This window comes from Myotis lucifugus, unplaced genomic scaffold (genome assembly GCF_000147115.1).
Source record: "Myotis lucifugus unplaced genomic scaffold, Myoluc2.0 scaffold_158, whole genome shotgun sequence".
Taxonomy (NCBI): Eukaryota; Metazoa; Chordata; class Mammalia; order Chiroptera; family Vespertilionidae; genus Myotis; species Myotis lucifugus.
Window position 1 is genome coordinate 1,808,539 of NW_005871206.1, and position 13,995 is coordinate 1,822,533.

Below are 13,995 nucleotides of genomic sequence, written 5' to 3' on the forward strand. Positions count from 1 at the left end.
GCCATTCAGTTGTTGCTGGTGACAAGGGGCCTCATCTCGCAGGTGGCTCCCAGTTTACCAGAGGGTGGCTTCTAGGAGTCATCTCTTGAGCAGTCTTCCCCCGGACACAGTGGACCCTGACGCTGGGTTTTCCCTAACCAAGGGTCTGTGCTCCTGCCCGTCCTTTCAGACATGGCTTCTCAGCCTGGCCCTTGAGGTTTCCTCCCGTCACATGGAGGACCCAGAGGCCCTCCAGGGTGGCAGGTAAGGGAGTGGTATTTAGTTCAGGTTCCAAGAGACGTTGAAACACACACTCTTGGAGCAGGAACCATCTCTCTGGTAGTTGCTACCCAGGTGCCCTGAAAGGTTTTAGGAAAAGAGCAGTTTGGGAAGTAGGGAAGATGCTCTGAACTCATCACCATGGCTGTGTGTTCATAAACCTGCACACAGGCTGGCTTCAGTGACCCTGGCCTGGCCCATGAGAAGGGGCTCAGGCACCTCTGAGCCGGGACCTGGGTGTTGGGGGGACTCCAGCTGGGGAGAAGCTCTCTGGAAGGTTTGTGTTGGAGGCACAGGCTCCAGGTTGGTTTTCCTTAGGATACCGGGGCCTCCTATGGGCTGTGTTTTTGGAGTAATGCTTTCATGCTTGTTATCTCGGTTTTACTAAGACCAGGGTCTTATGCCCGTATTTCAAAGGTGAAAAGAGAAGCCCAGAACTGTTCACAGACTTGACCTAACCTCATCTGGCCAGCCAGGGTCTGCTATCCAGTGTGTCTCAGGATACACAGGTGGGCTTGCAAATGCAAAACTATGTGGACAGAGAGAAGATACTTTAAACTTGTGTTTTCCTTTGGATCGTTTCTGTAAGGCAGAATCACCTGGGACCTTTGCTTTAGCCAGGGGCCCGAGACCATTGTGTCACCATTTCCAGGGCCCTACCCCTCACCGCGAGTCACCCTCCGCGTCTTCAGAAGAACCCCCCTTTGGGTAGGCGCATGGGGCTCCGGGGGCTGGAGCGGCAGGCACAGATGGAAGGACCCGAGTTCCCACCAGCCCGCCCTCCTCCCCATCTCTTTCTGAGGTTTAGTAAGAATCTGCTTTGGCTGCCTTTCCCTTGCTGGGGCTTAGGAGGCACCTCGTTCGTGTGCAGAAATGCACGGCCTCCTGGCACGGGGAGCACAACAGTAAAGCATGCTCACTTAATTGTGCTGCTGTACAGATTATGGGTTTTAATTGCATCTGCAGATTGGTTGAACACTGGAGAGAGTCTTTGGGGCCTTTCTCATAGTGAGTGCAACTCATCTGTGGCAAGTATTGGGGAGTGGGCTCCGAGAAGGATGGGGTGGTGGGAAAATTACCTGTGGATGCAGAGCAGCTCGGTGCCTGTGATTGGGCTGCCGGCCAGCCAGCCACCTCACTCAGTATCAGTTGATGCGCGGGTCACGATCCTTAATTTCCTGTGCTTTCCAGGGCAACACTCCATCTCCGCACCTTTTTCTGTTACCTCCCCCAGCCCCAGCCTGAGTGGCGCAGTCTAGGATATTACTCTCAGATACCAATCTGTGGACGGGTCAGCCTTGCCAGCTGCAACTCTTTCCCCAAGGGTAAGAGGAAGTAGTATTTTTTAAATTAGCCTCAGAGGGAGCCAGGCAGAGGGCTCAGAGATGAGGGTGGGGAGTCTGAGCTCCCTGCTGCAGCAGCCTGATCATTTCATTACGAGATCACCTTCTCCTTTCGGTGAGTTACGGTTGTTTTAACCAGAGGTAATGCTGTAACCTATGTCGGATAATTGTGTGTAAATTATATTCTAGCACCATATAGAGGAAGGGTATTTTTTTTCCTTCCAATTTTAAAGCTATTTAGAGGGACTGCCAAATTGTAGTCTGAACCCTTGTGCTCTCCGGTTAATAGCTATAGACACGGAGAGAGTACTCTGAGAAACATTTGGGGTTATATTTATAATTAGCTTCCTCTGAAGTTAAATTAATTTCTGCAGTTGGCAGCATCAGATATTGTTTCACCTTTGTCCAGTGGTCAACTGTGGGTGCATCGAGGCCCATGGAATTAGCTGGCGGATGAAGCCTCGGAGAGCACACGGTCTTGCCCACTTGGCTTTATCTTAAGCCCTTTTTGCATTCAGACTCTCAACTTAGGGATCTTTTTGGCTGTTAGGAAAAATCCCCAGCTTTATTGAGATATAATTCACATTCCATATAATTTACCCATTTAAAGCGTATACAGTTCAGTGGTTTTTAGTATATTCACAGATGTGTGCACCCATCACCATAGTCAATGTTAGAGCATTTTCATCACCTCAAAAAGAAACCCCATGACCCCCTTTAAGCCATCACCCCCCTCCCTCTCCTCCAGCCCTAAACAACCACTAATGTGCTTTCTGCCTCTATAGAGTTCCCCGTTATGAACATTCTGTGAATGGAATCATATAATATATGGTCTTTTATGACTGACTTCTTTCACTTAGCATAACGTTTTCAAGGTTCAGCCTTGTGGTACTGCATGTGTCAGTACTGCCTTCCTTTTGTGGCTGAACAATACTGCGTTGTACAGATGCATCACATTTGCTGCCTCCACTCATCCATTGATGAACATTTGGGTCCTTCCATTTTTTGGCCATTATGAACAATGCTGCTGTGAAGATTGTGTGTAAAAGGTTTTGGGTAGTATATACCCAGTTTCTCTTGGGTATATACTAAGAGCGGAATTGTTGGGTCATCTAATAACTCTATGTTTAATCATTGGAGGAACTGCCAGACTGGCTCCCATGTGGACTGTCAGTCCACTGTCACCAAGAAAAGGGGAGGCCGAGGCCGTGGTGCCCTGGGGCATCTCCCTAGGAGGTCTCTGTGTTAGTTTCCAAGGGCTGCTATGACCAATGGCCACACACTGGGTGGTGGAAACAACAGAAGTGTGTTCTCCACCGTTCAGCAGTCTAGGAGCCTGTATGCAGGTGTTGGCAGAGCCTTCTGGAGGCTCTGAGGGTGACACCATCCCAAGCCTCTCTCCTACCTTCTGGGAGCGGCTGGCAGTTCTTAGCATCCCTTGCTTTGTAGACACATCACTCCAGTTTCTGCATCCATCTTCACACGACCTTCTTCTTGGTGTCCCCTTTCCTCTTCTCATAAGGACACCTGTCATTGGATTTAAGGCCCACCCTGTATCCAGGGTGATTTCATCTCAAGATATTTTACTTAATTACATCTGCAAAGAACCTATTTTCAGGTGAGATCACATTCTGAGGTTCCAGATGGACATGAATTTTGGTGAGGACTGTCGTCAGCTTGCAACAGTCTCTTTCCCACCTGTGATTCTGGAACCATTTGGAGAAGAGTCCCATACCTGACCCGTATTCTGGTTTTGTATGTTAAGTGAGTGTTGCCACTGGATTCAGAGGTGATGGTGGTAGTCGTGGTGGTGGTGGTGGCAGCTTAGTGGGAGGAGAGAAGGATGAGAGAGGAACTAGGAGAACTTAGGAATTTTGGAGGAGAGGCCCCTTGGAAGAAACACCTGAAGGAGTGGAGCCTTGAAGTTAGGACTGCAGTGATGTCGGTCAGCCTGGATAGAACTTTGCCACATAAAGATGCAGAGTGACACAGGACAGCCACGTGCTCACCAAATTCAGAATCTGGGATGAAATCACATGGTATCGGCCAACTTAACCCCTGTCACTCTGCCTTGGCTTTAACTATCACCTGAGTCATCCCACTGGGACTTGATTTTTCCATCTGCATTATGGGATGGTGGACAGTCCGGTCCACCCAGCGCCAGAGTTCTAGCATCTTTCCTGGGTTCTCTCACCTTGGGGTTCCCAGAGATGAGAGAGCACCGGTCAACGTGCCTGTGTTCCTGGGCAGTGAGCATGGCTCATTTGTTGCAGGGGAATTTGAACTCTTTTCAGGAACATGATGATGGCAAGAGCTGACAATTTCTCCAGACCTCTCTCATACCCACTCAGCGCTCCCCCAAGCTGTTTCCTGCCTTCCCATGCATTTGTCAGGATTAAGAAATATTTGCTGTTGTTTTCTTGTGTGACAACTAATATTTTGGGGCCAGCGCTGTTGTTGGAGTTAAGTTTTCTCCTTCAGTCTCATTTTAAGTGTAATTTCTCTTTTCACCCCACACTCCGAATACACACACACCTGCTTTATCCTATTTTTATAAAAATACAACCACGGGCCTCTCTCGGAGGGACCATTTCAGATGGCCACACATTTTTAAAAAGGGAATGTATGAATTTGAAAAAAAAAGAAGCCAGCTCTCAGGTCAGAGGCAGGAAGGTGGCATGTTCTAGGCAACTCCAGTTAGCAGCTGGCGTCGGCCAGTTCTGTCATGTAAACAGCAATTTTCTGAACTGGAATGGTGCTGGGGTTTTCTCTGTGGAGCCAAGAGGTTTGTGGAGAGAGCAGTGCTGTTTAGTTAAATTATGGGTTTAGATGCAAGACTGCAGCGTTGAGTTGTGAGTCTGAACACTCCCCACTTCCCTATGTGTGACACACACACACACACACACACACACACACACACACACACACACACCACTTCCCGGAGTGCTGCCTTACACACAGGAGGGCATCTGTTGAGGGCAGGCTGTCCCCCAGAGGTGCAGGGCTCCTGGTGGGTATCTGGTGTCTCTAAGAGTGGGAAGCATTTGCACACTGAAGTGTTTTCTGCAACCCCTCCACCAAGAACTCCAAGCCAAGGAAATCTAAGATGAGTTTCCTAATGGGTTTTGGGCTGTGCTCTCTCTCTGGAACAGATGGGCAGCTCTTTCCATCCAGGTGCACCCCGGGGGCCACGCATGCCCCCTGAGCAGGCGGGGTGTGCAGCGCCTGGCTTTCCCCCACCTTGTGTGGTTAAGTGCTGAGTTGGTGTGAAGGCTTTGGGTTAGGAAACGGTTACCCGGCGGGCTCACACAGGAAGACGACACAGGTGGCTCTGTCTGCGTTGTGGATGGAGACGATTTTTTTTTATAATGCAAAGACTAGAGTCAGGGAGCAGTGGGTAACTTGTCTTGCTCACTGTGTCCAAGATCAGAAGAGGGTTAAAGTTCTGGGGGTACCAGATGGTTCCTGGGGCAAATAGAAGCCAAGACTCAAGTATTGGGATTAGAGTTACCCCCAAACACACACACACACACACACACACACACACTCACAGAAAATTGGCTACTATTGATGAGAATTTGAGGACCTCCATTTTGTCCCCCGAGAACCTGGACACAAAGTCCCCGCCCTGTCCCCTTCCTGCCCAGTCCTCCTTGGCGGCCGTGGAGATGCAGGGGGAATGGAGGGAAAATGTGTGATTCTAGAGACCTTGCCCGCTTCCCGAGTCCCTCTCCACGATGCAAATCCTCAAACAGTGCACAGTCCATTTAGCAGTGGTGCCACCAGGACTCCCCAAGCAAATCACCCCCCTTCCTCCCTGCGCGCCCCAGGTGGGAGAGGTCACACGCAGAGCCCTGCTGCCCCCAGCCATGCTCCCCTCTCCTGCAGCCCAGGCATCGGTGAGCAGCTAACCGAGTGTTGCACATCTTCCCACTGGCCTTTTCACGTTCGGAAGGCTTTGATTAAACCGGTTTCCTTTTAGCGTTTGCTGCAGAGTGGGATCCATCACCGTAGCTGAGCTGGTTCCCGGAGAGGATGTTTTAGTAACTTGAATACTTTGCCTCCTTGGCTGGGGCCTGGGATTTCTCATCCTTCTTTGAAAAAAAAAGTGTTTTAAATATTTTTTTAGGACTGCGTAGATTTATAGCTGGGTGTCTGCCCCAGTGTTTAGGACCCCGAGTCTTGGCAAGTTTACGGCTGAGGCAACAGTGGAGGCTGCAAAAGGGGACCTTTCCATTTAACCAGTTACTGGGGAATGAGCATTCTGTTGATTCATGTTCTTTGGAATGAAGACACGCTGACTGTTTAATTTTCTGGGTCCATGCGCACATTTGGAATATAAATACGGCCTGCTCTCTACCCACCTGCTCTAAACAATGTGTGAGTGAGACCATGAATGCCTCCCCAGAGTTTCTTTACGTCAAACACTCCACTTGCGCATGTTCTTAAATCACATTAGTGTTTCTTTTTAGATATTTAGTTACTTGGCTGGGGTAAAAAAGAAATGAATGAAAAATCTAAAATGAAACTATTGGGAGTCTTTACCCGTCTGAAATCGTGTAGAGATGCATGAGGGTGTTTTGAAATGATAGTGGGAGAGGGGGCAGTGAGGGTAAGTTTGTCAAGTTTTCTGTATAAGGTGTCTTTCTGATGCACATTTATTCTGAGCTTTGAAGGATACATTTAGCAATTGAGTTAGAATCAGTTACAGTGACCATTTATTAGTATCTACCTGGTGTCCCACCAGGCACTTTGACATGTTATTTAATTTATTCCTAATAGGAACCTTGTGTGGTAGTCTAATTATTTTATCTCCATTTTATAGTGGATTAAATTCCGTATTATATTAAAATGTAAGGTCCAGCACCTAGCAATTAATGTATCTGCTGAATGAATACATTAGGAAAGTTAGGTTAGTAAAATCTGGCGATTAGTAAGTGTAAGGAGAGATTTGAATCTGAAGGGGCCTGCTGGAGTTTCACCACAAAGGTGACCGTGTTCCAGCAGAGACTTAAGGGATGGGTAAGAAGGGGGGTGGACAATAAGGGGCACCACTTAACAAGAGGTTCTTGGGGCTTGGTGGTGTGGGCACTGGGGGGATCTTCATAGACTGTCCTCACATGCGTGATCGCGTCTCATGCCCCATTCATCTGAAGGAGATGAAGAACAGTAAATCACAGCTCTGCACACAAGTACAAACCACGGCCTGGCTCTCACAGCCGACAGGAAGTGGCTAGGGCAGTGTCCTCTTAAAATAGTGCAGGAAGTCCATTATTTTCCAAGGATGTTCCCGTTTGGGCTCAGTCAGCAGGCTGCGGTGGCACACGTCCCCTCTGGGAGTCGCTAAGCTGAAGCGTGAGCTCCCCGATGCCTGGGAGCCGCCTCCGTTGTGGCCCAGGCGTGTAGATTCATGAGAGTTCAGAGTTAGGCGGGACCTGGAGCAGGACTTCACTGTGCAGAGGACAGAACCCAGACCTCAGGGGGAGTCCTGTCCGGGTTACACCCAGGCTGAGACCCGGAAGCAGGTGTCCGGTGCCTCTTTGTCAGGTATTTATAACATACGACCTGGTGATTTGATACATGTATACACTGTGACCGGACTCCTCCCGATTTAAGACATTGTGCTTTTTATTACATGCAACCAAACTGGCGAGACCCTGTACCCACTGAGTCTTTAATTTTTTTATTTGACATCAGAAAGAAAAACCCACATAGCCTAAACTCAGGCTTCAGAATAAACTTTATTTTCTTTTTTCTTCCCGGCTCCTTCTTGTTAAGATTGTTGGTCTCTGCTGCTCTGAATAGTTTATGTCATTGAGCGTCCTTCTTCCTTTGCTTTGGAACTGGTGGGATTCTGAAATGTGGCCACACACATTCACTTTTGCTTCCACCAGACATTTCTGGGCTCCAGGTGCCCGGCTGGACCTGTACGTGGCATAGCGGGGGTGCCGGGAGCAATCAGGAGCCCACCTTCTGGGGGAGGAAGTAAGGAAGCCAGGGTTAGCGATGCCTTCAGCACTGGGTAGAATGTAGTGAGTGCTGGTGGAGGCTGATGGTATAGTGTTAGGGGAATTCAGAGGAAGAAGAACACTGCATGGGGCAACTGTATAGGTGTTTTGAATTCTGGAGAAGGTCATTGGATCTTGGAGGATGGTCACGGCTTGCCATGGGAGACTTAGGCGTGGAGAGGGACTGAGGTGGACAGAGGTGTGGAGACCTGGGGGTGAGTTGGGCTTGACTCAGTGTGTAGGGTAAGTCATGGGAAATCAAGAAAGGAAGGAGGACTGGGGACTGAGCTGGGAGGGTGGTTTTTGTGTGTGAGGCCAGTGTCGGTCTTGTTGACATCTACCACCACCCAGAACAGCTGAGCGTGGACAGTCCACACACGTTTGAATCGCGTGTGATTTTCTTACTGGCAGGTTTTATGGGTACTTTTCAGCCAGCAGATTTTTGTGCACGTAGTTCTGTTTTGTTCATGTCTCTTAGGTTTAAATAGCTTTGACCCGCGACTTTTCTCTCTGTGCCAGTACGTCAGCATGAAGCTGTGCGCTCTGGCTTAGGGGGTCCTGAGAGCCACTCTGGGCCTATTGGAAATGTGAGCCTCTGGGTTGCGACCTGGAGGCCCAAGATCTCCAGACTGTCTCCAGCACCCCGGGACATCTGCGGGGCCCACTCTTGCACCTTGGACCTGTCTAAAATTGCCTTCCTAGAGAAATGTGGAAAGTGGGTTGTTTCAACGTCTTGGCGAGCATTGCTTCAGATAACCTGGTTAACCCATGTCTGCCTCTTGTTATTTCTTGCAGATGGTAACAAGAACGAAGAAAATATTCGTAGGCGGGTTATCTGCGAACACGGTGGTGGAAGATGTAAAGCAATATTTCGAGCAGTTTGGCAAGGTAGGCAGTGCGTCGGGGTGCCCAGATGCGCTTGATCAGTCCTTAGAAGTGGCTGCCGTGGCCCCTGCCTTCGCCACAGCTGTGTCCTTCAAAAGCCGTGCCCTTGAACTTGGCCGTCAAGATGGAAGTGAAATTCGGCAGGAGCTGAGATGGAAGAGCCCAGCCTGCGGTTGGCACAGTGCCCACGTGCCTGCAGGAGCAGACAGAGTGGCCTTTGAGCGCAGTGGTGCTGGCATTTGCTGGCCACTTGGGGCCGGGGCTGGGAGCTGGCGGTGGCAGAAGCTGGGAGGGATGCGGGCCTGAGTCACAGGGCAGGGGCTCCCACAGAAGCTGCTGGAAGCCTGTGAGGCGGCTGGCTTCCTCTGTGCCTTTCTGAATCACGGGTGGAGAGAGGAGGCCCCCTGGGGCCCTTTGCAGCTAAACCCTTCCCTGTCAAGTGCCCAAGGAAACTCGGGAAGGATGCTGGGCCTGTACCTGTCAGAATGTCTGGGAGGCAGCAGCAGGGTTAACCCCCTGGGCTGTGCTGCTGGAACCGGCTGAGAGCAACACAGAATGCCCCAGATCAGTCAGAAGAAGGAGTGTGAGAGTGTGTGTGCCAGACAGACGGAGTCCGACAGACAGACAGGATGCGGAACCTGGTGCTGTGTTTATGTGATTCGGCCTCTTTCTAGTCGGTGGGGGAGCCGGTGCCTTGGAGAGTGGGCTCTTCCCAAGGATGACATGCTGCCTCAGGAAGCTGCCTCAGATGGCCGTGCTGCCTCGGGGCCCCAGCAGGGCAGCTTGTGGGGGACTGACCCCTTTGGCCCCTATGTCCCAGGAGGCTGGCAGGCCAAGTGTCTGAGCTTTCTGCTTCCTGTATCTGTGAGTAGTTGTAGGCATTATCCTGGGAGCCAGGTGTGAGCTGGTTCCTTCTGCACATGTCTGTGTCCCCCTTTGCCCCCCAGCCCCTGCTGAGGGACTGACATGGCAGAGGGCTCCATCCGTGAGACGGTCCTGTTCCTGTTCTAAGCTTCCTCACTTCCCCCACTGCACCCCTCCAATCGCTGTCACGCTTGCCTTGGGTGGCACAAAGGTACTGTGCCCACTGCCCCGTCTGAAGGTTCTGTGCTTATTCATTTGCCCAAGGTGATGGGCAGGGATGATCCTGTCCCCAGGTGTGTCCAGTCTGAGCTGCTGTCTGGGAAGAGTGTCCTGACCTCTATGTAGCCTCTAAATGGAGATTTTTTTGTCTCTGGTATTAATCAATTTCTTCATGGATGGGAGAACATGCAACAAAGAGACCCAGCCTCCTCCAGCCCAGCCTTGCATTCAGAATGGCACTGAGCTGCCCTTCCAGGTCGGTCATGGATGACACCTTCCCCGCGGCACTGTCTGCAGCGCCGGTCGGGGGCTGGTTCACTCTGGCCGGTTCTGAAGAATAGCTGAGTGCGTGGGTGGTGGGTGATCCTGTGCATTATCATACTTCTCTTCCAGACGGACTGAGAGCACCAGGGGGGATGTGTTCATCGCCCAGCCCCACCCTGCCTAGGGAGAGAGCTTGGAAATAATTAAAGGAGACAAGTCCAGCTCGCGTAATGGAAGGCTCTGGAGTGTGAGCCTCTTTGCTACCGTTCCGCCTTTCAGACAGGCCAGGGGTAGTGTTTGCAAACATGAGGTGGGATTGCTTTTCGAGCCATAACCTGCCTTGGAATCTCATGGGCCTGTTTGTGGTGTCAGGGAAGTTGATGCTTCCCAGATGGGCTGTTAGCATATTCCAGACAGGCTCCTGCTTGCACATCTCTGCACGTTCCCAGCTCTCGGTTTCTTTCTCTTTCTCTTTTCCTTTCTCTCTTTCTGTCTTCCTGTCGTTTTTTTCATTAACACTCACAGTTGTGACCCAGTATGCCAGCAGTGGGAGGCCCAGGGGGCAGTCTCACCGTCTTCGCTGGCCAGGCCCTCGCCCGGTCTGAAGCCGTTCAGTTAATTTTGCAGGAACATTTGTGGATTCCAGCAGGATGGGTAAACTTATCAAGTGTTTCATTAAATGACTAGGGCGGTGCCCGGCTGGCATGGCTTAGTGTCTGAGTGTTGACCTGTGAATCAGGAGGTCTCGGTTCGATTCCTGGTCAGGGCACATGCCTGGGTTGCAGGCTCGATCGCCAGTAGGAGGTGTGTAGAAGGCAGCCGATCAATGATTCTCTCTCATTATCGATGTAAACAACTCTCTCTCCCTCTCCCTTCATCTCTGAAATCAATAACAATATATTTTAAATAAAAAGGCTAGAGCGCTTTTGAATGTTTCAAAACCATAACACTCTGTGTGCTCATGTTTTAGTAGCTTGTTTCATACATTTGCTCTGTGTATCGTCTGGGTCTGTCTTCAGAACAGCTCATTCCTCCTTTGTCTGGCGGCTGGTGTTACGTTTGTGTCCCCTTGGGTAGGCCCCTCACCTCTCAGGATTCTGGAATAATTCAGTTGAATCCAGATGATCAAAGGAGGAGACTCTGCTGTGGGCCTTGGGGCAGAGAGTAAATCCAGCAGACTTGAAGGGAGGTAACGGGTAAGTTGACAGACTGATCTACCCTTCAGTAGTTTGTATTCTGGGTGAAGGAAGTAGGGGAGACACACACACACACACACACACACACACACACACACACACACTCACACACACACACGAAGTATACACACACATGTTCCTGACTCTGTAAAGTTGTTTGGGGCTCTTTTCAGTTGGTTTATTGCAAATTAGGGAGTGTAACTTTATTATGTAGTGAGTTCATACCAAGTGTTGGATACTGGGTCAAGCCATTGACTTATTTTACATCATTTACTTTTTCTCCGGGAGGCTGGTGGGGGTGCTGCCCAATTTGTAGATTGTTGAGTCTTTGACTCAAGGTCACAGCCCCCTGAAAGGTAGAGTGGGATGCAGACTCCCCCTCCAGGCTTGTCTGATAACAGAACCTGAACGCTGGGCCCCGTTCTCTGCTGATAGAGCCATAGGATGTAGGGAAGGGAGATGCAGAGCACAGGGAAAGCTTGTGCCCTCTCGTGTGCCCCGGGCAGTGCGGGGCACCTGCACGTGCATTGCCTCATTCCATCTGCTCAGTGGGTTTTGGTATCATCAGCCCATTTGCAGAAGGTGGACAGCAAGGGTCAGAGAGGTTAAGTCACAGCTAGATCGCCCAGGTAAGGCAGTATAACAGCCAGAACTCACACCCTCCCTCCTCTTCCTCCGAGTCTAGAACTTTCCATCCTTCTCCAGTTTCCATTCAGGGTTTGCTGTTCTCTTTTTAAGCTTCCCTCGCTGTCATTCCTCTCTCCTCTCCCGCATCCCTTCTTGCCCAAGGTGGCAGCTGCTTCAGCTGTTTATTTCAGGTGGCAATCAAGATGGCTAAGACTGCTATCGTGGGGCTGAGCTAAGGGAGTTTAAATATGTCATTACTGTAAGTGGAGTGGGTGTGGAATGACACACCGAGAGCTTTAAATAACTCAAATTGGAGGCCTGTAAACCCTTTTGTGCTTTTCTCCTACCTTTCTCCCAGAAGATCTACCCTCTCCCCCACCCCAGATTAGGGATGTTGTTACTTGTTTATATTTAAGATGAGATCATGAAGTGTGGCCATTGGCCTAAGGTCTCGGCTAACTTGGATGGCCACCCCCACCTTCTGGGTGGCTGTTCTGGTGTTGTCATTGGACAGAGGGGAGGTAGAAGTTATTCCAAGCCCTGGTGCTGGGTCTGACCCCACTGTGGTACCTGAACAAGCCGTTTCCTTCCTGGCCTCCGTTTCTCACTGAGGGAAGGGATTGTAAGAGTTGTCACGGTCAGACAGTAAACATTTTATAGTCTCTGCCACAGCTACTCACTTCTGCTGTTGTGTGGAGAAACAGCCATAGCAAAGAATTGGGTGTTGCTGTGTTTCAATAAAACTTTACTTACAAATACAGGTGGTGGGCCGCATTTGGCCTGTGGGCCATAGTTTGCCAGCCCCTGGACTAGAGTATTCTTAAGATTGGTTTCAAGCTTGAAAATTCAATAAATTAGAAAGTATTTGCACATACTTAGGTGGATAGGTAGATATCTAAAGACTGTAACCAAAACAAGGTATTATCAATAGAGTAATGAGCATGATATAATAAGCAAAACAGTCATAAGGGTGGCTGAGTTCATTGCTGGGCTTCAGATGCAGGGACGCTGAGGATTCTCTATTCGGAAACAGCTGCTGTTTAGAAATGGGAATCTTCATCCTCTGAGTAAGATCCAGCAGAATTGTAGAGTATTTCCAACTCCCTATTACACATGTTAGATCTAAATTGACAAAGACCCAGAATTTGTGAAGTTCAGATTTTATTATGAAGATTCCTTGAGTTGATGTTTCTGAATTAGAGGGATGTGTGCTTTGTGCTTAGTTTTTAAATGCCTTTTAAAATCTGATTTCCAAGGCTGTCAGTCAAGGTAGGTAGGACATCTGTCATGTAGATGACAAAACTGATGTTGAGAAAGGTCAGTAAGTTGTCCAGGATCACACAGCCCACTCATTTTTGCACAATCTAGCCCTCACCTCTTTTTTGCTGTTTATTAAACCTCGCCTCCCATTTTACCCTAAGCAGCCCCATACTCAGAGGGAGCGGGTTTGGTTCATTTGTCAAGACTGTTGATATATGGTAATTTATTTTACTACTTGAGGTTTCCTAGTGGACGTTATCTGTGCTCATGATTTGATACATACAAGAATGATGTATACAGACCATCCCAAAAAATGGCATGTAAATGATGCTCTAGATGTGCACACCCAGGCCCTGCGGATCCATCGGGCCGCCTGCCACTGCTCTCCCCACACCGCCATCCCGAATAACCCAGCTTGGTAATTAAAAAGCACTGGGATCAAAGAAAGTCCATGTGCATGGGTTTCCTCCTTCTCCCCTTTGGGCCCCTCCTTCAAGTACCAGCTTCTTAAATTCTCACTTATAGGATTTGGGAGATCAAAAAGAGGCCTTTAAACGTAATGAATTCTCGGCTGCGTCCCGGATGGAGCAGTCCTGCACCTTTCAGCGTTCACCTCCATGATAGGGCCTCTCGGTGCGCGCTCGCGAGGTGATTCGCACTTTATATAACTCCGGTGAAAGCAAGGCGGCCGCATCTGGAGGCTCCCAATTATACTTCACATGGTGAACTGTGTAATTAGTTTGGAAGACTTACGCTTAGTCATTGGTTTACCCTAATCGGCTTTGGCTTTCCCCACCAACAAAGTGAGCTTATTTTGCTAAGCTGAACCGACTCTGCACCCTTTGTTCCAGCCTTTTATTGTCTCATTCCTTTCATTCTGTTTTACTGCCAAAGTTCTGTTTCATTAGGCCTACAAGTCATTTCCAATTCAGTGGGCTGCTACAATCCGGCCTTTATCACTCGCTGCCCTGGTTCCCATGTCCCTTCTGGGCCAGTGCCCGAATTGGTGGTTTGACATGAGAGCTTTAACCCCTTCCTGGGCCAGCCCCGCATTGTGGTAGATGGGAAAAT

At 49.6% G+C, this 13,995-nt stretch overlaps 1 protein-coding gene across 14 annotated transcripts in view; it reads left to right on the forward strand.

Moving 5' to 3' along the window:
- The window catches only part of MSI2 (musashi RNA binding protein 2), a 346,479-nt gene that overhangs the window by 111,753 nt on the left and 220,731 nt on the right, over positions 1-13,995 (forward strand). For 13 of the 14 annotated variants that reach the window (XM_023759582.1, XM_023759581.1, XM_006095600.3 and 10 more), the window contains one exon: positions 8,405-8,497. The exons of the other annotated variant lie outside the window; for it this stretch is intronic. In XM_023759582.1, coding sequence (XP_023615350.1) covers positions 8,405-8,497 — 93 coding nt within the window. Of the gene's footprint in view, positions 1-8,404; positions 8,498-13,995 lie in introns of those variants that run through there. 14 annotated transcript variants of the gene reach the window in all.